The sequence below is a fragment of the Xiphophorus maculatus genome, chromosome 3 (assembly GCF_002775205.1).
Source record: "Xiphophorus maculatus strain JP 163 A chromosome 3, X_maculatus-5.0-male, whole genome shotgun sequence".
NCBI lineage: Eukaryota > Metazoa > Chordata > Actinopteri > Cyprinodontiformes > Poeciliidae > Xiphophorus > Xiphophorus maculatus.
Genome location: NC_036445.1, coordinates 32,294,885 through 32,320,963, shown reverse-complemented (window position 1 = coordinate 32,320,963; position 26,079 = coordinate 32,294,885). Strand labels below are relative to the sequence as shown.

The following is a 26,079-nucleotide window of genomic DNA, read 5'->3' as shown; positions in this document are numbered from 1 at the left end:
CCTGACCAATATGTCTAAATCAAAGGTGCCTAAGTCCAGCCCTTGAGCTCTACCATACTGGAGAAGAGTTTAGATCAGGGGTGTCAAACTCCAGTCCTCAAGGTCCGGTGTCCTGCAGTTTTTAGATGTGCCACAGGTACAAAACACTGGAATGAAATGGCTACATTACCTCCTCCTTGTGTAGATCAGTTCTCCAGAGCCTTAATGACCTAATTATTCTATTCAGGTGTGGTGCAGCAGAGGCACATCTAAAAGTTGCAGGACACCGGCCCTTGAGGACTGGAGTTTGACACCTGTGGTTTAGATAGAACCCTTCTCCAGAACACCTGAGTTTAATGAATTGCTCATTACCAGGTTTCTGCAGAGGTTAATGAATCCTAAGGGAATTCAGCTGTCTGAAATGGGTGCATCTAAAAGTGGCAGGACCTGCCGAACCCTGGTCTAAACTGATTTTTAAATTAATTTAAAAACAAACCTTTTACTACAATCCTTAGACTTTAAGCATACACATTTGTACAAGATGTGAATGTAGATAATTTTATGGGTTATTTCATATTGTTGTATATTTTTGGTGTTGCTGTATGATAAAAACACAGTATATTTTTGTCAAATTTATTCTGTATTTAACATACTCAAAAATCCTCCTGAAATAAATCTGGTTTCTTAATACTCACAATTTATACTAAACTGTAACATCATTGCATTATATTATTGGTTTTATTCTATTTTTTGATTTTACTATTTTATCTTTAGCAGTCTTAGCTTAATTATTATTAGTGTTATTAGCTTAGTGAATTTGTTAGATAAAGCATTTATTCAACAAACTGTAAGTGTAACTATAAGTTTCATTCAACTCAGGTATGTTTGAAAGAAGTTGAATTTCCATTCCATGCAGCTGTGTATGATATGGGTATGGTATATATGGTAAAACTGAGACTGAAATGTTGTGCTATTTTTCAGATAATCAAGTAGTGCCTGAACTTACTCAATTTCATCTAAATTATAGTTTTATGAATTTTTACCTTAAGCAATAATTATTCACAGTCAAAGACAACCTACTAGCACAACAGCTAATGAGAGTGATGTTCAGTCTTTTACAAATAAATGATGGTAAAAGCCACTGCTGGGAAGGTCTCTGTTCAGAGAGCTGGCTTTTGTGGTACAACTTTCAAAGAAGAGCAGACAATTTTGGCTCCCAAACGGCTCAATATATTATCAACTGCCACCTCATATATTAGTTTGTAGTAATTTGGCAAATACTGTGTGTATATGCTCTGTTTCTAAATAATTTTTCATGCAGTGTTTTTATGAGGATACTTATAATAATAATAATAATAATTTATCATTATAATATCACTTAGGCCTATTACAAGGGCTGCAAAACAATTATAGGCTCGATATTTATCAGTCGATAACAAGAAATTTTGAGTTATTATCAGCCTGATGTCATAACGTATAGCACCGATAACATGTTACATGGTGTGGGTGTTTTGTTTTTTTTAATCAAGTGCTTCAACTGTATGAGATCTGCACAGAGTTCAAGTGGCATCAGTGTAATTGGAGAAAACAGCTTTCCAACTGGAATAAGTCATTTTAAAATTCCCTTATATCAGAAAACATCTGGAATAATTTCAATAGTAATTAAAAAAATATAATATCAATTACCCAATTAATAAATGTTGAAAGAAAGTTTGGCGAGGAGAAAAACAATGTTTAATGCATCGGATTTGATTAGTGACCTTAAGCACAGCCATGGCTTTGATGCTGGATATAAGGAGCTTTTGGAGAAGCATTTGACACCTGGTGATTAATCTGTCAAGGGATTATTTGTTTATAAATACAGTGGATGCACATGCAACTTGACTGCTGAAAGAGCTTTAGATGCTCAGTGGTTACCATGGTTACCCACATTTATTGTGTTGTTTTACAATTAGCTAGCATGTTGTCAGCTTACTAAAACTGTTTATCACAATGTGACAAAATAAGTTATTCTAAAAAATTGATATCATTGAATGAGATGCATCGTAATGAGCCATAAGCAGTAAATGCAGGTGAGTTGATAAATGAGTTGGATATTACTTTCCAGCAACATTAAATCAATTTGTTCAAGGTAAGATTATCAGTTATCAATATGTCTAGTCCCTCTAAATAAGACAAACATACACATGGTGAGCAAAAAGAGCACCAGAATATAACTTTCCTAAAATGTAAGTTTTTATTTTGAAAAAAGAAATTAATATTCATATGAAGGACAAATACAATACAATAATTTCTTCATATTTTGGTCATAATTAGAGGGATAACGAAGATGTAGATGCATGAATCAAGGTGGGTGATAAAGTAAGCTTTCAGAAATCAAAAATTCAGCGGCTTGAACGGTTGGCAGTGAGGTACAGTGATCCTGTTCTAAAAAAACCAACTTCTGACAACTTTAAGCAAAGCTGCGTGTGGGAGTTGCATCTGGCAAAGAGAAGTGATCTATGGTGGATGTGAGTTGTATATTATTTTATTACCCTAATTGTAAATAGTTTAAATAGTTAGAATAAAATATTCTTGCTTGAATTCTGAAGGCGACATGCGCTGACACAACGTGACCTCGCCTGATAGTCCCTCTGTACTGGTACTCTCTAGCCCTTTGAACTCCATGTTCCTCTCGAGTCCCTCTGCCTGTTCATTCTCCAGATTACCTGCCAGCAGCTCTTTGGGACCAAACCTGATATGGCAAACTGGACCATTTGTGATCTCACCGACAGATTTCAAACTTCTCCCCAATGTCCATAACCCTCCTCCAAACCATAATAGAACTTTTTAACTTCTTCATTCAAAGAAAAGAATCTCCTTGTCAAACCCAAACCTTCAGTTATTAATTCAGTCTCATCTCCAAGCATCACTGAACCCAAATCCCCCCATGAAGTCTGGAAACAGGCTCACATAGAGAAAGCTTGTAAATAAACATTGATTGTCATTTCAGCCTGGTGTCCGCTGATTGATTGTGCTTGTGGGTTAAAAGTTTGCTGACAGACCATGACAGTAAGCCTAAAAAAAAGAGCAACACTGTTCTATATAAAATGTATTTGTTTTTAAAAGTTATTGTGTGAATTACAAATACTAACTTGTTAACTACTCTTTATTAATATTTGGTATTGAAGTACTCATATTCCTACTTAGTCTGGAAAAAACTGGTATAACGGCATCTCTACATAAATCATTTTCAAAGCAATTAAGAATGATCTGTAGATAAATTAAAAACACGCAATAGAGGACATGTTTATGCTCTTACCAGTGCTGTCATCATAAACCACAGTAACTGTCTTCCATTTGAAGAAGTGGACTAGATCCAGAATAGCCCGGCTGAGGGAGGAGAAGTCTGGAAACAGGCTCACATAGTAGGTGTCTCGGTTGTCTGATACTTGATGCTTCCACTTGGTCTGAATATGTGGGACACCCAAAGCATTGCAAATTGACTGGACTGCATTAGCAGAGGAACTGTGAGAGGGGCCAAAGATGGCTGCCACACCAAGAGAAAGCTGGTCACAAGCTAAAGAGAGAAAACAGAGTAATTAGTTACATGCTTGTATTATGCAGAACGTTTACAATCTAAAACCGTTCCATTTCTTAAGTTAGATTTATTAGCCTATTAAAGAAGTTGGATTGTACCAAATCTTTACATGGATTTTAAAACAAATTATTTAAAAAAAATTCTACGTTATTTCTGACATCAGAATATCTTTTCATTGGATTCTAAGTGAATTAAGCAGCCAAGAATAATTTAAAAGACCTTGATAGAATAGGAAGCAGTAACCTAGTCCACCTTTGAAATATTGTAGAAAGAAAAGTAAACAAATGAGGGCCATCTTAAGACATTTGTTATCTGTACTATGTTTTTCTTTTATATTAAGTTCATGAGGCATGAACATAAGATAAGAGTTATAATAGTTAAAGTTATATAAAATGTAAAAGAAAGTTCTAGAATTGCTCATGCTGCTCCACATTTGCCCTTTTTTAAACCTGTTTCACCATCTTAGGTTACTGTTAGTTCTCTTGTTTCCAAGAAAGAAGACTATCTGTTTAGGAAGTTATGAAATGAAAACTAATGAGAGTGTTATTAGAGCAAAATTCAAAGCAGTTCTTGAATATTTAAAGTCAAAAGTAGCATGTCTGACCATGTTACATCTGGCCATGCTCTAATGTTAACTGGCTTCTTAGCCAGCTAAAATTGCTGTAGGTTTCAGTTTTACTCCATAAGGGGAAGAACAGCATAAAGCAATAATATTCTGTGCCATAAGCAGGATTATTTAAATTGCTCAAATAAATACAGTTAGTGTTTGTTTTATATTTTGTTGCAGCATTTCATCACTGTGTATGAAATGCTGCAACCTTGAATTTGTTTCCATGACATGAAGTTGAAAGTGTTCCTGAGATGATTTGAGTGCAGTTGGGTGAAACCTAAACAACTATGTACCTATGTATTAGCTTTATTTTTAGAGCACATTTAATATAAGAGACTTATATAAACAGAATATTGTGGGCTCTAATTGAGCAAAGAATCAAAATATCAGACTGATGCAAATACTTACACATATTTATGGGCAGATAATGAGTAATTAGAAAAAGCTAATCAGTTTTCTGTTTTCAAATGTCCACAACTCAGCACAATTTCACTGCTTGACTATAATGAGCATAATCTCAGCCCATAAGGCTTTCAAATTACAAACACATACCTTTCCTTGAGGCTTCAAAGCTGTCATAGATGTTTATCCTTTGGATGTCATAGGTGAGTGTAGTGTTTGGCAGTAAGGTTCTGTTCCTGTTGATTGTGTTTAAAGCAAATTTGAAGGCTAGTTCCTCAGCACCTGAAGGACCACTTTCAATGGACTCAAATATCCCTCCTGTGAAAGAAAACAGAATAATTATAAGCTGTTGAAAATAAATTTAAAAAAATACAATCATCAACTAGAGTTGTTACACTATAAAAACTGGTGAAACACTTCCGTTGGACTCGTAAGAACAGAGTAATAAGAACTTCTGGTTTGCAATGTAAAAATTTCATAATCAGTTTAAACAAAACTCCCCCAACTGAGATTTGACTCCAGATCTTTAAGTTGTAAAATAAGCAACAACCTGAGCTATGGTCCAGCTGTCTAAAAACCCAAAACATTTGAGTGAATGAATTACTTACAATCTAAAATAATATGGGGGAATTTTTCTGCCATAATTCCAGAGCACACATTTTCAGTCTAAAAGCAGGATTACATGTCTTTGTTCTCAAAACATTTAATACTTTTGCTTACATTTTCATTTTAAAAGCAGAATTCCATGTCTTTTTGCTCAAAACTTGTAATGTTTGTACTCAAAACTTCTTCTCACACACTTGCAGAACTCTCTGCCCACTTAGGAAAAATTCTCTGCTTGCTTTTGGAACCACCTTTTGGCACCATCACCTGGCAACCTCTCAACCAATGGAATGAAATTGTTGTACTTGGTGCGTTTGTTTCCTTCTAGCGGGTGTGTTTATGTGTACTATCGATTGTAGCAAACTGCGCCACCCACTGGATCTAGGGAGCTGGTTGGGTGAACACACTCCTGTCTAATGTCAAAAGGCTGTTAACGATCAGTAGCACACCGCTTACGGATGTTTAGTGTAACACGGAGCAGAAAGCTGAGGCAGTTGTTTCTCCCTGCATCCAGTGGGTGAGCAGGTTGCTACAATCGATAGTAGCCACACAGGCACACCCGCTAGAAGGAAACAAACGCACCCAGTACAACACTTTCATTCTATTGGCTGGGAGGTTGCCAGGCGATGGTTCATTTTTTGTTCCAAAAGCAAGCAGAAAATATCTGTGTCCGAATTCAGGGTCTGTATCCTTGAAAGGACCTGGTCTGTAAGGACCCTGTCCTTGCAGGTCCTTCAAAAACTGCAAATAAATGAAGACAGGAAGAGAAAAGTTTTGAATTCGGACAGGGCTAGCCTTCACCAACTGTCCCACCTCCACCTCAGTGTAATTCATGTTGCATAGCAACTGTGACAGCGTGAAGCAGAGAGCAGCGAAGAAAAAACAATGGAGCCGAAGTTTGGTATATAGCCATATATTACTTTTGATTTATGCATTATTCTTGACCTTTTATAGTAAAGGGTATTCCATTGTAAAACAAAATAAATCTGTTAGTTTGATTCTAAAATGTTCAAACATGTGTTGCACATTTCTACCAGGAATAAATCGAAGAAAATTATTCATTTTCAAATATAATATTCTCCAGATCTCAGATAAGACATTACAGTTAAATAAAACTACTATTTTTGAAGAACCAATTTGGTCAGAAATAAATGAAATACTTTAGTAAACCACACATTTTACAACTAGATATTACCTGTCTGAATAATATTGGTGTTTAACTTCCACTCATTCGGGAAAGCTAGCAGGAGTTTTTTTTTAACAATGTGCCAGGAGTCAGGTGTTCTCTCCCAGTAAACTGAACCTGGAGCGCCTGGACAGCTCACAGCTGGCGAGGGGAGCGGCGGGTACAGACATCTCCAAAACTATTGGAGCAATATTGCAAATAGGTTATGTATTGATGAACCAAGCAGATATTTGAGACTTACACGCTTATATTTTTGCCTTATGCTATAGCAAAATATATAGCAAAATAATTTGTCGGACTTCACCGCCATTACCGCTTTGCCTGAATGGTTTGGATTCGCAATGAATTATGGGATATGGTGGGCCATGAAGGATGCACCGGACCCATCCTTCAAATCTGGTGAAAAGGAGGATGCATTTGAAGGTCGCATTTGATGGAGTCTTCGAATTAGTACAGGCCTTGTCACCGCGCTATGACCCAAACGGTCTACAAATCCGTCCTTCGAAGGATGCAGACCCTGAATTCGGACACGGCTAATGTTTCGTAAGCAAGTAGAGAATCCAAGCAGAGATTATATCTGAGCATGAGGAGAAGTTTTGAGTACAGGCATTACAAGTTTTGAGGAGAAAGACATGAAGTCCTCCTTTCCAAATAAAAATGTAAGCAAAAGTATTAAAAGTTTTGAGAACAAAAGACATGAAAATCTGCTTTCAGACTGAAAATGTGTGCTGTTGGAATATGGCAGAAAAATTCCCCCATAGATTATTAGAAACCACACAATTGCGCTGGCCCTGTGTAATGAACATGCTGCCACCACTGTCAGCACCACAACCACACTCCTTAATGCTCCGATATGCAGCCATCACAAATATAAACCACCACAGTCTCACTATGAAAGATTTATGTATGTTTCAAAATGTTTGTGAGCCATCACACTCCATTAGGAACCACAGAAAGCCCACATGGAGACCTTACCAAGAGAAAAATTTCATTTCTTGTTGCAAGGTCTTCACACAGTTTAAAGGCACATTCAAACAAACCTGTTAGAACTGAATTCCCATAAAAGAAGAAGAAAAATCACCACACACAAATGACTGTCAGCAAGAGGGATATAATAGAGGTCATGCACTGTATCTGTGTACGTGTCTTTTTTACAGTGAATGCAAATATCAAACCTCAACTGGATCTAATTTCTTATACAAGTTAATTTATCTAAATTATCTGCACAATTAAATGAAGTCTGAATCTTATTAGGAACACAGCACACTGCAAAATAAATAAACATAAACAAAACCGTTGTCATGTGGCATGTTGGAAAATTGACTGAAAGTGGATTTTCTTGAAAGATTTGTTCTACTGCTCATTGTTTTTAAAGGATTTTTTTGACTATTGGCCTTTATTTCACAGTAGATTGACAGAAAAGTGAGTCTTGAAGGGAAAGACATGTTGCAAAGGTCATTTTTCTGACAGTTGCAGTTGCAGTGAAAAGTAGGTCTGCAACTTATTTTGTTTCCTGGAACATTAGTATGTCAACCATTTAAACTGTTTGTCCACTAATATGATAGTCCAGCACATTGACTAACCCAGCAAATAGATTTACCGTGTATCCCAAACTTAAAAATGATGCAGTTTCTTAATAAGTGATCATTATGTTGCTTAAGCAGCCTATTTAGCTGTGCCATGTGGTGCTCACCATCAGAGGGTGAACAGGTATGGGGCTCTCACAGACTGTCAATGCTGGCATGAGAATCTCTTGTCATAGCTCATAACCTCTAACTAAATATTGATTAAGCTTTTTATTGTTTAATTATAAATAAAAACAATAAGGTCATATAATGGAAGTGTAAGCACATTTCCTTTGGCAGACTGTTTCAAAAGAAATCCACCACAACAGCTATTTCCAAATGAGGCTCAGTAAAAAGAAAAGGTTGCCAAACTGTGAGTCTTTACAACAATGGCCCTCCTGGGGAACACTGTACTTCTGACAGGGAGTAAATGAATGTACTAGAATGAAGTCTAAAGGAGCTGGTAGAAGGGAGGCAGAATATGTGATCAATGTACTCTGATTGGCTTGTGGATCAATCAGGTCCTTTGGGAGTCGTGGAGAGCAATGCTTACAGATTGAAGTGTTTTGTTTGGGTTAGCCCTATGGCCTGGTTTTTCTGGCTCAGTGTCAGTCAGAGGCAATCCAGGAGCCAAGCTTTATTTACTCTAAATACAAACACTTAACGGGAGAGCTCTGTTCAAGCCAAAATGAAATCTGTTCACATCACTAAAGACTGAAGGAGTACTGCAGGTCCCTCATGTCACAAGTGATTACTACAGAGCAGACCAGCTCTGATCAATGCTCCCTACAGTGATTTCACCAGTTATTTTGTAGCTTTTCACTAAAACTTTTTCAATAAACTTATCATTTAAAGAAAACAAGAGTTCAAGACTATGTGGACTAAAAATACTAGACAGAATGAGGGCAGAAAACATTAAATCATTCTGTAAACAGTTTTTTTTTGTTAAGCTTTAAGATTAAGTTGTTGGAGTGCAAAGTACCAGGAGTTTCTATAAAGCTTCTATAAAGCTGGACAGTAGTTGTGACACAAAAGAAGCAATCTTTATATAACACTCATATCAGCATAAACCATTCAACCTGCGCAAAAAACAATTAATTAATACACTTGGGAAAATCAGTAATTTTTTTACTTAATTAGTTCCTAAAAATGTATTTGTTATATGTCATTATCTATTGTAATCTATAGGGTTAGGGTTAGGTATAACCCTAATTATTTGCTAAAAATCACAAAATGTATCTCAAGTGGATCTGATTCCTGCTGGTCATCCTTAAGATGCTTTCCCGTGCTTCTCAAAGAGTAGACTGTGACAAAGCACAAATGTAAAGAACCTTATAATCAAAAAGAGCTGTGGATTTATTAGGCACCACTAGAGACATTCTTAAATCTGCCGGTCCAACAAAAATAAGTAGACAATAAAGACGAGTGTGAGGTGACCAAGAACACAATGGTCACTAAGATAAAACTCCAGTGGTGATCCAACAAAGTGTTAAGCCATGAGTGTGGCCAGCAATACTTTTTTGGTGACATCGGTTTTTATACAATCTTTTTATAAAGCAAATGTAATGTCGATAGCTCCTCAAACTGTCAGAAGTCAAAAATAAAAATTACTTTTGCATTGAAAATGTTTGGTTATTAATGCAATTTTTTCTCATAAAAATAAAAATCATTCCTCTTTAGTATTACCTCTCAAAGGAAATTAGTTGAAAATATATAATCAGAAGAATTAAGACATCATTTTTGCTATTATTGCAGCAGTTCTGGGGAATCTGGTTTTGTACTAAATGATGCCCTGCAGAATTCTGTTGTATTCCAAAAGGTACACGTCACATTTTATTGAGTCGCTGGTTAATGTAAGATACATCACGCATTGCTGACACTAAATTAATCATCCCAGTGTCTTTATAGACATACTACTTTCCTTGTAGGACAGATTCCATCTTAATCAGGCCATGCACCACAGCTTTTCCCCACAACTCCTCTAGAAGTTATTAATGATTCAATATGACTCTGCCAGTAGCAACAATGCCAGTGTGATCATTACAACAGGAAGAAAGAATCACTGTTTGTCATACACTACACACTCAAAGGGGTGCAACTGTGGCGTGTAATGACATCAACTTCTTGTTTTTTTTTCCGTCTGGGATACGTCCTAATTTGTTCTAATCATGACAGAAAATACAGCCTTATTCTTCTTAAACATTTTTAATTAAGTTCCTTCTTCTCTTTATTAATGGATTGCAAACAATTTCGGAGATGCATACTGCCCCCTATTGTCCATGCGTGTGTAACCTTAAAGCCTCCAACTTCCATATTGGTTTTAATTTTTTATTATGTAAAAATAAAAATTATGCAATGTTATGATGACATTAGTGAGAATGATGTAATTCTACCATATTAAAATAGTGAGTTGTTTAAAAAATAAGCAGAAATGAAGATAAAATCACAGCATGTATTCAGAGAACTGGAGGATCTTTTAAAGCTGAAGTTAAATTAATAACTTTGTCTAAAACAGGTTCATCGACCGTCCATGGATGGTAGCACTTTTTATGCCTTTCAAAATATTATAGTAGACTCATCCTCTTCATTCCTACGTTGTCAGGTTCTCATGCTTAGGGAGCGCTACATCATTCAATGAGAGAACCCTGAGTGTCAATTAATGACAAGAAAATTGTCAGGATCTGTGTTTTTCTGTGTGTTTATTTTGAGTTTCCTGTGTATCTGTGTCTCCGTGTTGTCCTGGCTCCAGGCCGACAGGCGGCGCGGTTAGTGGCTTTTCCTGCCCCACTTAGAGGGTTATCGGCCCCAGTTAGTGGGTTATCTGTTCCCTCATTGTTTCCCAGTGCTTCCAAGTTTCCCAGTGCTCCTTCCGAGCTCCCTAGTCTACTCCCTGAATCCTTTAGTGCTCTCTGTGTTTCCTCGTTGTCCCCCAGTGTACCCTCAGAGTTTCCTAGTCCGTCTCCAGAGTTTCCTAGTCGGTCTCCAGAGTCTCCTAGTCCGTCTCCAGAGTCTCCGCCTCTTAGTGTTCCTCCCGAGACCCCGCCTCTTAGTGCTCCTCCCGAGTCTCCTCGTCGCCGCCTCCGGGCGGCCGCCGGACCTCCTCCAAGGTTCCCGCCTCCAGCACCTCCGCCCACCCTGTGGGTAGTTTTTTTTGTTGTTTTTGCACTCTTGGCCCTTCCTGTGCCTCCGCCCACTCTGTTGGGTAGTTTTTTGTTGTTCTGGACTCTGACCCTCCGTCCAGCGCCCCTCCGCCCACCCTTGTTGTGTGTGTTTTTTTTTTTTTTTCCTGGACAGTTGTTTTGGGCGTCTGGTAGCCGCCCTTGAGGGGTGGTACTGTCGGGATCTGTGTTTTTCTGTGTGTTTATTTTGAGTTTCCTGTGTATCTGTGTCTCCGTGTTGTCCTGTCTCCCTTTGATTAGTCCCCAGGTGTGTCTCGTTCCCCGATTACCTCTTGTGTATTTAGTGTCACCTGTGTATCTGTGTCTTTGTTGGGTCCTCGTCTCATTTGACATCTGTTCTGCCGTGTGTCGGGTTAGTCCATTTGTGCTCTCTGTTGCTACCTGTGTTGAGTCTCAGCTTCCGCTCAGCAGTGCTGCCAGGGATTTGGACTGTTTGTGTGCATTATTTCGTCATTAAATCTACCATATTTCTCTTACCTGGGTCTCCTAGCGTTTTGCCTCACCACTCATCCACACCACTTTATGGCAAAAATGTCAACATGTGATGCAGAGGGAACCTGACCAAGCAAACATTTTTGATGAGTAGGGAGTGAGAATGTGCTGGTTTGTCAGAGGTTTGACATTAACAGAATCTGTAGCTCTTTTTCAGAACCATTTCAACCTTTACAAGAAAGTACAACAGAGTCTGGTATAGTAGAATCAATCCAAGTTATTGATTATTGACTTAATGATTAAGCAGTGTGGTTTTCGCAGGTTCTTTTATTTTCTGAACGCTTACTGAAAATTAGTCAGACTTGTTCTTGGAGATGAAAAACGTCTTTGGGTGTGTGAAACTGGGGTGCTTAAGTAACATCTGGGACATATATAAAGAGTTTGCATGTCACTGACGTCTCCAACTGTTTTTCTTGGGTATGCTTCTCTTTATTGAAGATCTGTAGCTTTTTTTTATTATTCAGTTCGGTACGGGTTTCAGCACCGCTTGAGAATTTGTGTGGCAGCTGAAGGAGCAACAGCTTGTCCTGCTCTCTCCCGTTTTTACTGATAACTTTGCCTGAGCTATTTTTAAAGTGACAGTTTTTATAGTTATATTCACATTTTCAACATCATAACTGGATTACTACAAACCTAAGGACTGGGGGATTTTCTTACTTTTATTTTTACCTTACATTTCTTCATCTCCAAGTTGAACCAGGACAAAATGCCTCCGGCCGACCCCAAGGACATTAGCAGTATTATACAACGACTTCAGTCTATAGAAATGAAGATCAAACAGCTGGAGGTGAACTTTGAAATCAACGCTAACTGTGGAAATCAGACAACTCTTCCTCAAATCAACGGAGAGGTTGTACGCCTCGCATCAAGCAGCTCACCCTGGAACGCTCTGGGTGCCAAGCCGAAGCAAACGTCTCACACCGCAGATCCGATGAGGCGACTGACAGGGAGAACCCCTCACCTGGACGAATCAGCGTGGCCGGCTCTGAGCCGAAACCCACCTTCAACCTCAACACCTGCTCCACCAAAGAAAAACAAACAAGCAGCTGCAACCAAAACGGTTCCACCGACCCCGCTCCCCAGGACAGAGCGACCAGCCCGGGCCTCAAAACATTCTGACTCTGTGGGAATCCCACTGAAAAACAGATTTTCTGTACTCCAGCCTGAGCCTCTGAGTGAAACCTCGCTTTCAAACACCAACAATGAGGCAAGACCATCACATCCACCCCCTAAAGACAAAGCGGCTACCAGGAAAATGAAAGGTATGCCAAAAGTGCTTATTGTTGGAGATGAGGCAGTAAATGGAATCAGTCACGTTTGCAATCCCAAGAAAACGAGAGTGATTTCTTTTCCTGGTGACACTGTATCTGATTTAACTCGTAAAGTTCTTTCACTAACCGCTGATCAGCCAGATATTGAGTCCTTAGTTGTGCATGTTGGAGCCAACGATGTGGCAAAGCAGAAATCTGAGATTCTGAAAAAGGACTTTAATATTCTACTGAACACTATGGGAAAGCTAAAAATGAAGTTATTTCTCAGTGGTCCAATTCCATCACCTCAATGGGGAGACGAAAAACACTCCAGGCTGGACATGATAAACAAATGGCTGATTAAAAGCTGCTCTGCCAGCTCAGTGACCTTCATCGATAACCTCTGGATCTATTGGCAGTGCTTTCACCTTTTTGGAAGAAGCGGACGAAACCTTAATAAGCATGGGATAAAGCTACTCACTGCAAATCTTTTTCATTTTATCAACAAGGACAGCAACGTGATCATCGCTTCAGAAGAACAGGCTCAAGGATTTCTGACTAGGAAGGAACCGTCGGCTTATCAGGAACAAACAGTTTCAAAAGCAGCTGATACATCGACTGGAGGCAGAGCGACTGGTTCCCTTCCTCCTTCTCCCCTCCCTCTCTGCTCACCCACTCATTCACAGGATTCACAAGATACACATAAAGAAATGTCTTCTGGACCGGAGTTTCTTAAATTTACAGATGGAATGAATCAACAGGTTTTACTTGGGACGTCTCTCCTTAGCGCTCACGTAGCAGACCTCACTTCATTTAAGCCACCTGACTCTAACGTCCCAGAGGATCCATCACTCTGCGTCTCTGAGGTCTGAGGCCGGGGTCCAGACTTTATCTTTACACCCTTCTTGCTCCAGAATGTGTCTGGCCCCTCGGCACTGCAGAACAAGACATTACCTGTCCGGATCACTACAAGAAAATCTACAAGAAACAGAAACATAAAATATAAGGGACCTAATTCAAACATCAGACTGTTCCCTTGCCTAAAGGAACCTCAGACTGAAGATTTCTTGGCCTCCAAGTCACTTAAACTAGCTCTTTTAAATACCAGATCTCTCTGTGCTAAAGCTCTATTAATTAATGATTTCATCACTGAGCATAATATCGATGTTATGTTTCTGACAGAAACATGGTTGAATGACAATAATGAACTGATCGTACTAATTGAATCTGTGCCTCCTAACTACAATTTCTTCAATGAGAATAGAAAACACAAAAAAGGAGGAGGCGTGGCTTCAATATTTAAGAATACCATAAATAGTAGTAAAATCTCTTTGGGTCACTTCACCTCCTTTGAGTATCTTGTAATTGAGGTTAAAGGCCGCAAACGAACTTTGACAGTAACTCTATACAAAACTCCAACTTTTGTGGAAAATTTCTTTACTGACTTGAATGAACTTCTATCTCTTATATGTATTGATTATGATTGTTTAATAATTGTCGGTGATTTCAACATTCATGTTGACAAACCCCAAGACAGAGGGGCAAAAAAGCTCGCTAATATTTTAGAGACGTTTGGTCTAACACAACATGTCAAACAAGCAACACACACTCAAGGACACACACTGGACCTGGTTATCAGTAAGGGTGTGAATATTTCCAATGTCTCTGTAACTGATGTCGCCCTGTCGGATCACTTCCTGTTATCTTTGAAAGTTCTTTATCTTTTAACCCACTTGGACAAACAGCAACTATCACAAAACGTTCTCTCACTGAAAACACAGCAGAAACTTTTAATCAAATCTACTCTTCTTCCTCACCCTTAAGCTGTAATGATGTAGATAAGTTGGTAAATGATTTTCAGTCTAAAGTCTCAGATATTATTGATTCCATTGCCCCAATTAAAATGAAGGTTGTGTCTGGTAAAAAGAAATCTCCATGGAGAAATGCACAAACAGATCGGCAAGACAACTCTGCCGTAGGGCAGAATGAAAATGGCGTAAAACTCAACTCCATGTTCATTGTGACATCTATAAAGAAATACTACGTAACTATCATTTAACGCTAAAAGATGCAAGAGTGGCTTTCTTTGCATATGTCATAAACAAAAACATTAACAATGCTCGAGCTTTATTTGCAACAGTTGACAGAATCACAAACCCTCCTGTGACGTTACCGCCTGAATTCCAATCTAATGCCGCTTGCAACCAGTTTTCCAGCTTCTTTTCAGAGAAAATTCAAAAAATCAGAGAATTAATCTGTACATCCACTATAAAGTCAGTACCAATGCTGTGCCCAAACAAAACAAATACAGGTAAAATGACCCAATTTCAACTACTTAATTATAAAACCTTAGAGGAAATTATAAGTCAACTAAGCTCAAGTTCCTGCTGTCTGGATGTTTTACCCTCACATTTCTTTAAGAAAGTCCTCCCTGTTATTGCTGCTGATCTGATCCAAATAGTAAACTCATTGCTCTCATCAGGCGTTTTCCCCCAGGCTTTGAAAACAGCAGTAATCAAACCACTGGTAAAAAAGAACAATCTGGACAAATCACTAATGCAGAATTACAGGCCAATCTCCAACCTCCCATTCATCAGCAAAGTTATTGAAAAAGCTGTGTGTAAACAATTAACTAGCTTCCTAACTATAACCAACCGCTTTGACTCCTTCCAGTCTGGTTTTTGTGCTCACCACAGCACAGAGACCGCCCTCGTAAAAGTGTTCAATGACATCCATATAAATACGGACTGTGGCAGAACCACAGTGCTGGTTCTGTTGGACCTCAGTGCAGCTTTTGACACTGTTGACCATGACATATTACTGAATCGACTGGAGAGTTGGGTCAGACTCTCCGGTTCAGTGCTCAACTGGTTTGAATCCTACATAAAGAACAGGGATTTCTTTGTTTCAATTGAAAACTTTTCATCAAAGAGGTCAAAGGTCACATGTGGGGTACCCCAAGGTTCAATCCTAGGACCCCTTTTATTCAATATTTATATGCTCCCACTAGCTCAGGTTATAACAGGAAATAATATTAGCTACCATAACTATGCAGATGACACACAGCTCTACATTACGATGTCACCAGGTGACTCAGAGCCCATCCAATCACTGAACAGATGCTTAGAACAGATAAATGTGTGGATGTGCCTAAACTTTCTCCAGCTGAACAGAAACAAAACTGAAGTTATTATTTTGGACCTAAAGAGGAACGATCTAGAGTCAATGCACAGCTTCAGTTATTACAGCTAAAAACTAGAGATCAGGCCAGAAACCTGGGAGTAGTGATGGACTCTGACCTGAACCTCCAGAGCCACATAAAGACAGTTACAAAGTCGGCCTTCTATCACCTGAAGAACATTTCCAGGATTAAAGGACTAATGTCTCAGCCAGATCTAGAGAAACTCATCCATGCGTTCATCTTCAGTCGTATTGATTATTGCAACAGCGTCTTCACAGGTCTGTCCAACAAATCAATCAAACAGCTGCAGCTGATCCAGAATGCTGCTACTCACGTTCTCACTAAAACCAGGAAGATAGAGCACATAACACCAGTTTTAAAGTCCCTCCACTGGCTCCCTGTAGCTCAAAGAATAGACTTTAAAATACTGTTGTTAGTTTATAAATCACTGAACGGCTTAGCACCACAATACATTCAAGATCTGCTGTTATTGTATCAACCTTCCAGACCTCTCAGGTCTTCTGGTTCTGGTCTGCTCTGCATCCCCAGAACCAGAACCAAACGAGGAGAAGCAGCTTTCAGCATCTATGCACCACAAATTTGGAACAAACTTCCAGAAAACTGTAAAACAGCTGAAACACTGACTTCTTTTAAATCTCAACTAAAAACCCACCTGTTTAGAATTGTATTTGAAATGTAATCAATTACAAATTTATTGATGGAACTTGCTTTGTTTTGATTATTGATTCTATATTGCATTGTGATTCTGTGTTTGTAATGATGTAAAGCACTTTGAAATGTCTTGCTGCTGAAATGTGCTATACAAATAAAATTTGATTGATTGATTACTCTAGCTCACTTCCCCAATATGAGACAATTTATATAAATAGCATTTAACAGCACCTAATTGATATTTACCTGTTAAGACAGACAAGAGAGACAGTGAGCGCCTCCACTGACCAGCCGTTACCGCACTAAATTGCGGTTGGCTCGCTGAGTCAGGAGTGCTCACCGTGCTCCATGTGCCAACTGGTGGCGAACTGCTGTAACTGCAGTTTAATACAACTCAGTTCACGTAGGAGAAGTGCAGCTTAAGAGTATAGTCTTTTAAATAAAGTAAAAAGAGGGGTGTGATAATTCTAATGTCCATTCTGTCACATTATATCTGTAGAAGAAATATTTTTGGAACTCTGTAGGTGACAAAGCATAAGCACAGACTGTAAAATACAAACCATTCAGAATGGCCAACCTCCAAAAGATTTAAATGTTTTTAATAAAATGATACTTCTTATCCTAAATGCTTCACATTTCCTGAATACGAAATATTAACAAAAACTTGTAACGGATTAAACATTTTATTATAACAATGGTGCTGACTTACTTGGGATGGGAGAGAGGTTATGACAACTTATCCTTTTTCATGATAGTCATGGTATTCATGAATTTTATGTAGTATCACGAATGTTTACACACAAGTAGTATAAGAATTAATCAAGAGGAAATACGTTGAGAAGACAGAATATAATATTGAAAAGCCTTAAATGATTTAAATGTGAAAAAGAAAGTAAGACACAGCTGTTGCAACTGATTTCTTGCCCAAAGCTTTCGCAGTTGTTTTGGAACAACTTTTGGAAAATCAGACCTGATAACTAAAAACATGTGTTTTTGAAAAAGCATAATTAAAACGGACACATTTTCCACTATTCACAGTTATTTTCCAGAAAGTTGCAAATCATTGTGTACACGATAAATGGTTACATTAGGTGATTTTATCAGCCAACCCTTGCTGTTTGGTCTGGAGAGAAATAATCTATTTGTCTGCCAGTCTCTTAATCCTTCTCTGAGAGTGAGTAAAGGTCATGTTGACCTTGGGGAATGACAGACTCCAAGGATCAACAGAGTTCAAAGCTAGATTTACACCGAGTGTGGATATAAATACCAATAAACACTCTGATTCAAGTTGATGTTAGATTTCCATGGCTTAGCAAGTCTGAATGTGAGAGAGAGAAATATTTACAGCACATTTTCAGACTGAATCACTGTTCAGATATCGATGTAAATTTCTGAAATCTGCTGTGGACTTCAAAGGGACAGTAAAGGGCTAAAATACAATTTTATTGTTTTATTAAACTGTAACAGTGTAACTGTAGTCAAAATGTTGTCTGTTTCCTGTAGATAGGATCATGTCCCTAGAGAGACTCGTACTCTAGCAGCTTTGCACTTTGGTCCAACCACACTTGGACCCCTTGCAGTTTCCCTACCAGCCCAAGCTTGGAGTTGAGGATGCCATCATCTTCCTGCTGAACGGTGCATACACTCACCTGGACCAGCCAGCGAGCACTGTGAGAATTATGTTTTTTGACTTCTCGAGTGCATTCAACACCATCCGTCCGGCTCTACTGGGTGAGAAACTAACGCTGATGCAGGTGGACCCCCCCTTGTGTCCTGGATTGTAGACTATCTAACTGGCAGACCACAGTCTGTGAGCCTGCAACACTGTGTGTCAGACAGTTTTGTCAGCAACACAGGAGCTCCACAAGGGACTGTCCTCTCTCCCTTTCTCTTCACGCTCTATACATATGACTTCAGCTATTGCACTGAGACCTGTCATCTCCAGAAGTTCTCAGATGACTAGTTGTATCAGAGAGGGTGATGAGACTGAGTACTGTGGACAACTTTGTCACATGGTGTGGATTAAACCACCTGCAGCTCAATGTGACAAAGACCAAGGAACTGGTGGTGGATTTGAGGAGGATAATCAGGACACCGGTGACCCCTGTTACCATCCAGGGGGTCAGTGTGGACATTGTGGAGAACTATAAATATCTGGGTGTCTACATTGATAAAAAACTGGACTGGGTTAAGAACACTGATGCTGTGTACAGGAAGGGCCAAAGTTGCCTCTACTTTCTGAGGCATCTGAGGTTATTCAACATCTCCTGGACTTTGCTCAGGATGTTTTATGACTTTGTGGTTGCCAGTGCCATCCTGTATGCTGTGGTGTACTGGGGCAGCAGGCTGAAGGTGGAGGACACCAACAGACTGAACAAACTGATCCAAAAGGCCAGTAACGTCGTTGGAGTGGAGCTGGATTCTCTGACAGTGGTGTCAGAAAGAAGAATCCTGTCCAAGATTCCCTGCATCTTGGACAGCGAGTCTCATCCACTCCATGACTTGCTGGCTGGATACAGGAGCACCTTCAGCCAGACATTCATTTTGCCAAAGTGCAGCACAGAGTGCCACAGAAAGTCATTTCTGCCTATTGCCATCAGGCTTTACAATACAAGACAAAAAGTCTTTGCTAATTGATTCAAATTTTTTTCTGTGTGCTCATTTATAGGTTATTTATTGATTAATATATTGCATGTGATCGCTTGTTATTTATTTATTTATTTATTTGTTTATATCTAGTCATTTTGAACTTATCACTCTTAGGTACCTATCTATCTATATATATATATATATATATATATATATATATATATATATATATATATATATGTATTTTTTTTTTTTTTTTTTTACAAACTTTGTATTTATTACCTAAGATGGAGTATCTTTCAACAAATAAGCAATTTCCCCTTGGGGATCAATAATGTCTATTCTATTCTATTCTATTCTATGAAGATCCTATATACAGGGTGACTAAAAGCAGTGAGCATTGTACTTCAGCCAGCTATGCAGACTCCCATTATCCATCCTCTGTGACAGTAATGCAGACCACAGACCTCGTCCATCTCAATTTTCTCCCTCAAAGAAAAATTTGCAAATTAGTAGTAAATCCTGCTTCAGTGCACATTTTCTGTTGAAAGAAAATCATTTATGAGGAAAAACCATGTTATCATTCCACAGCACCTCCCTGCTACCCCAGCACCTCCGTCTATTTATGTTGTTGACAGTTTGATGGTGATCAATGTCAAAATATCAGTGCTGCAGAACAGGAAGCGTAGCATGACATTTTCTGAGAGCATGTTAAATCTTCGTGCAGGAAGGCAGGGTAGGGGGTTTGTGTCTGAGGCAAAAAGTGATCAGATGGAAGTGGCACTGCACCACACAAAGCCACAGTGACATATATGGTTGTGACCAAACTAATGCTGACAATTTATGATGAGACTCTTTGTGATCCAGTAAGAAAATTGTAAGCAAAGTGAGACATCTACCATTGTGTGATGGGACACAGATTAGCTTCCACCCTGGAACATCCACAGGTTCTGTAGGATTTCTGGAATCCTGTGGTGCCATGATTAAACCCTCAGCCCTGCAGCACCTAAAGAACAAAGTTTTCATCCAAATTTCCTTTAAATCACCTCAAAGCTATGACGTTATCATTGTCATAGCTTTGACAATGATAACGTCAAAGCTATGACGTTATCATTGCTTTGACAATGATAACGTCAAAGCAATGACGTTATCATTGCTTTGACGTTATCATTGTCAAATGATAACGTCATTTGACAATGACGTTATCATTTGTCATTTGACAATTTTGTTGCTCAGCAACAAAATTGTTGTTGCTGAGCAACAACAATTTTGTTGTTGCTCAGCACAACAACAAAATTGTTGTGCTGAGCATTTGCCTCAATGAAATTTTCACTCACAAAGATTGTCTTGATCATCCATAATTCTCTGCTCCATCTTGGAATGCTGTGAAACAAAAAATTCAACAATGATCAGACTGATCTATCTTATGTTCCGTAACTTGGATATTAATATGATTTTATACATTGTCTTAGTATTCTTTGTAGCTTAGAGAAAAATCAAATATTTTTACTGTGGAAGTTTTGCAGATTTGATCTGCAACAAAAATGTGATTTATACTCTGATTCTCTTTGTTGGGTGTCTTCTTTCTCTGTGAGCCTGTTTAAATCTACAAGCACTTGTGAATTTATTTCCAAGCGATGTGTCATTATTATTCAATGGTCTGTTTGAGCTGAACAGTTTGTACCTTTTTCATAGCAGATCAACAGCAGAAGTCTTTCTACACTTCAGGGAGCTGTCTGCTGCAGTTGAAAGAGGTTTAGAGGCAAAAGACTGTAGCTTTCACACAATGAATCACTTGAGAATTGCAGCGAGGCTGTTGTATTTATTTTACCTTCTGTTCTTTTTGCTTCTGTCTTTCCCCTCTCCCTTTTTTCCTCCTTCCTGTACTTGGTTTTTCTTTCCCAGCCACTCGTCTTTTCATGTCATTTTCAACTGATATCCTCTGAGAGTAGATCACTGCACAGATATAATGTTTAATTTACCTCACTTTCTCATAATAGAAAATCTTACAAGAGCTCTGCTCGGCACTTTCACAAATGTCACTGCTTCTCAGGCATTGTCAAGCACTTGCAGAGACAGAAAATGTCAGCTTCCCTCCAATGTCACCACCTTTGTGAACTGTGCACATCTGGAAATGTCAATGAGCAAACTACAATTGGAAAAGAAGATTTTGAGAATGCAGAAATCACAGCACCTTCTACCCACTACAAAGATCTACTTAGTCAACCCTAACTACAGAAGCCTTCAACAAACCATTCCATAAAAGAAGGACTCTTGTATGGAATAATTGTCACACCTTGGAGTTGCTATTTAGATTAGCAGAAGCTTTATATTTGAAGTTTGTAGCTTGTTGTGCAAACTGGCATATTGTGGTGAGTTCTATCCAGTTTCATGTAAGAAATTTTCATATTAATTAGAATTGGTGAATGATGACTGAAAAGAAGTAGTGATTCTTTGATAATAAAAATATGAGGATGCGTTGTGAACTAAACAATATCTTTGTTATTAACAGAAATTAAATGGACCTAATAATATAAAAGGTGCCAGTCAGCTAAAGGATAGAGGGGAGTGCAGAAAGGAGGAGAGCTGACAAAAGCAAAGAGGATCCTGACCACAGCGAAAGCAGAACCAAAAACCATAGATGGACAGATCCAGGTCCATCTTTGGGGTTCACAGCAGGACATGAACAGTGAAGATTCTCAGTTCGACAGGAAAGTGAGCCAAAGTGAGACAGGAAAAAGGAGACCGGCTGATGCCGATTTGGCATGGAAAGCAAACCATTCCTCCATCAAGATATGTGAAAGCCCTGCATGAAATGGAAAAAAGGAAGAAGAGGAGAGATGACTTTTGTAAAAATGCCAGTGCAAAACACAACGGTCCCACAAATTGACCAGGTGGTGCAGGCCTATGACCTGGAGCACCATTACAATGATGAGAAAAAAAGGAAAGAAGCCAGTCAGCCTGTGAGAACGCCGGTTAAGGCTAGCATGAAACCACTGTTCAACTTCAGTGCAGGTCATCCCAACAGAAAGTGAAAGAGCCACAGAGAAAATTCTCCAACCAGTCAGCATTGTCTACCCAGCAAAAGAAGAGCACATTCCTGCCAAAGGAGGAATATGACAAGCTGACCCCAGATCAGAAGAGGGCCCTCTATGAGTCCTGCAACTCTCGGCCTGGGGGCCATTTAAGTAATGGCCTCAAGGTCGCAAGTCAGCCCAGGAGTTTAGGGGAAGTAGATGGGGCTGGCTAGTGCGCAACAACAAGCTGCTGCTGGGTGGTGAGCAAAAAGAGAGCAGTTGAAAGCTAGGAAAGAATCTCAACCTCTTTTTTTACTGCAGTTTGCTTATAATTACACCAAAATTAATGTTCTTACTGACAATTAAGTTCTAATTTTGGGAGAGATTGTTAATTTGACTTTAGATTATACATTAGCTATACCAACTTGTTCATGCAGGTATCGTGGGAAAGATTTCTTTCTTTGTCCGTCACTGAATGAGAAGCAGAGTGCGCCCTGAGCAGTGCATCACAGTAGGACATGCAAAACTATGAATATTAGTATTCACTATGCAAACGAGTAAGTCTAGACTGATGACAGTGACAAAGAGCTCCACTATAAATCCCTGGTTTGTACAGTCATATTTAATAACTCAGAAAATGCATTCCAGTTGGGCTTATATGGTAAAAACTGTATATTTTGAAAATAAAATACAAATACTATTTCTTTATATATAATAAAAGATTTTGTGTATTTCTTATTCTGATGATATTGTCATGTTTTGAGTTTTTGTGTGTCTATTTTGAGTTCTCTGTGTCCTTTGAGTCCCTGTGCTGTCCTATCCTCCCCTTGATTGTTCCCTGGTGTGTCTCGTTTCCTTGATTGCCCTCTGTGTATTTAACCCCACCTGTGTTCTTTGTTCCTCGTCACGTCCTTGTCTAACCAGTGTCCTTGTCATTGGTACATGGTCTGTTCTGTCTAGCTTTGTCCATTCGTTTCCCTAGTTGCTACCGGTGTGAGCCCTGGCTTCTGCTCAGCCGTGCTGCCTAGTGGTTTGGACCTTGTTGGATTTGTTTTTTGGATTATTTTGGACTATTCTCATCATTAAACTCATTTTTCACCGCAACCTTGGGTCCACCGTGTCTGCCTCACCATCCATCATCACACCTCATGACAGATACTTTGTGGCAAGTGTTGCTTTATGTTCTGCTGTTAGAAGAAAATCATAATTATAAAGGCTTGAAAACATCAGTCTGTGTGTAATCAGTGTGTTACACTTAGTGAAGTTAGTGATAATTAGCTTTCATTTATATACTAATGTATTGAGTTTGACTATATAACATTATTATGTATACAGTAGATACACCATCTTGGCTTTATGGTGGATTGAGGTGAATTTACAACAATGGCCAACAAGGTTCTCTGACGCTTATGAGGAATTTTAGTAGAGCTGCTGTATTTACAACAGTGAAATATTAAAAATGCCACATATTATAAGCAAATGCTATCTGTAAAAATATTAGCAACTTGCTGGTGGCCCCAGTACAGCTCCTCTGTCTTGTAGCTATAAATAGACACAAGGTCAGTTTGAAACATTGTCTTATGATGGCCCTGTTTAGTGACATCAACAAGTCACTAAACAAAACAAATTGAAAACAACAGTGAATCTGTGTAGAGTACATGTGGACTGAGTATGTGGGGGCCTTTACAGTGATAGGCCAGCCCATGTCGGGCCATTTCTCTACACTGCACTAATACCGATAGTGAATGTGTCTGTTTTCTTTCTCATTTTCCCTGTGACACAAAATGACAACCATCCTTTATGTTATTACTGGTACCTGTGTAGCAGTCTGATGTTATTACACTAGATTGTCAAGTGAGAAGCTATTCCGGTAGGAAATCATATGAGCACCGGCAGCCTTTATTTTGAAAATACGACATATCCATTGCAAAACAGCAGGTAACTTCCAGTTTCAAAATTATTTTTATTCAAATTTAATGTGTTGCGACTGAAAATGTAAATTATTATCTTTACTGTTGAACATACTGAGTTCATGGATTGTTGTTTTGAGTGTCAGTTCGGGGTTTAAAAAGACAAATTAACGGATCATACCTTTATAGTCTGTGAAGGGTTTTCCCAGGCTCTCCGTCGGGCTATTTCTGTTCAGATTCTGTGGGAGATGGTATGAAGTTTTGTTTTCTGTGTTCAATATGTGTATTTTAAGAACAATAAGTGACAGTTTGATTACTGTTCTTGTAAAGTAATATGCTTTGGAGCACTTTGTTAAACGGCGATAGATCTGTGTTAGCAGTTATTTAGCTGCTCTTATGCTACATGAAACATTGCTAATGAAAATGCTACATCCATGTGCTGAAAATAGTATTGTTCATGGTTAAACAGGCGCTGTGGAACACTGTGATGAGAAAAAGCCTGTTTTTGACTACTATTTTCTACTTGAATGCAGGAGCATTAAAAGTGCCTTCAGATCAGCTGTTGTCTGGCTGTTATTTCCCACAAGACACAACGCACAATCAACTACGCTACACTAGCATTTAGAAGAGGAGGTCGTGCTAAGTAAAGTTGTGGTGGAATGGGAGCAGCGACTCTCTTCCGCTTTACTTTGAGAGCGTGGGAAATGTTAAACATAATACACAATATGATATTTTTTACACTTATATTTGTGTATTGTGTTGGCATAAGCAGGTTTAATTGGTGAAACATGTCATTTTTCAAAACTCATCACATACAAGTAGAAAATCGATTATGTTTAATAGACATTTCCAGTTCTCATGGTCCCTGAATGGCTGCATTCAGGGAAGCAGTCCACACAGTTTTACTTTAACTTGCATTGAAATTACAGATATCTGTTGTCATGTCCCTCCTGACCCGTCCTCTCCTAAGTGAAATTAAAACTGCAGTATGTAACTTTTCTAAAAATATTTGTTAAAACTGTCATTATGTTGTGACAGTATGGCATGAGAAATAATCTGTGAAAAATGTGTTTCCTCTGCCTTCTGCCACTATCTAGAAACAACCAATCAGAGGAACGAGGCTGGTTTTAGTGCTGTCAATCACAATCTCAAGTGACTGTTCATCCTTCCTCCCCCTCGCTTTGTGCTATGCTGCAGCTAGCACAGCCTGTTGTGAATGCATAGTCTAGCTAGCATAGATACTAATGATGGCAGATAAACAGTTTTCTTGTAACAATATGTTTTTTCTCCACCATTAGCACAGCAGTGAGTGAGATTGATTGACAGCGCTAAGACCCTCCTGCTGTTTCTGATTGGTTGTTTTTGGTCAGAACGTTCCATTACTTTAGCTAGCAATAGTTGTTCAGGGAGGAAGGTGGAGGACATTGATTTTTTTTCGCAGATTATCTGTCTCATGGCAAACTATCACAATATGGTGACAACTAACAAATATAGATAAAACATATATTTTTTTATTAAAATTCTATACTGCAGCTTTAATAAATTGCAACTACATAGCATTTTTTTGAGAAGTCTTGATTGCTTTATTTATATTTTGCATGTTGCCCATGACTGTTGCTCATGGAAAGAGACATTTCAGTAAGCTAAAATTAATTTTAAAAAATTAAGCAGCCTATTTGCATACAACATGTGGACTGTTGCATGTAAATTTCACTAGTAAATATTGTCCTAATATCAAAGAAAGCAAGGCAGTTGCAGAAATTTAAAATTTGATGTCTTTTAAGGGTCAAATAGACTCAAGAAATTGTAACAGTAGGTGGGGCCAAATTTCTTTTTTTGTCAAGGGGCCCAAGATTGCTGGCGG

At 38.7% G+C, this 26,079-nt stretch overlaps 1 protein-coding gene across 2 annotated transcripts in view; it reads right to left on the bottom strand.

The window, feature by feature from the left end:
- grik2 (glutamate ionotropic receptor kainate type subunit 2) overlaps nucleotides 1–26,079 on the bottom strand; it is a 460,468-nt gene that overhangs the window by 308,168 nt on the left and 126,221 nt on the right. For both annotated transcript variants that reach the window (XM_023330613.1, XM_023330615.1), the window contains exons 3-4: nucleotides 4,722–4,889; nucleotides 3,281–3,538 (exon numbers count right to left, since the gene is read on the bottom strand). In XM_023330613.1, the coding sequence (XP_023186381.1) occupies nucleotides 3,281–3,538; nucleotides 4,722–4,889 (426 nt within the window). The remainder of the gene's footprint in view (nucleotides 1–3,280; nucleotides 3,539–4,721; nucleotides 4,890–26,079) is intronic.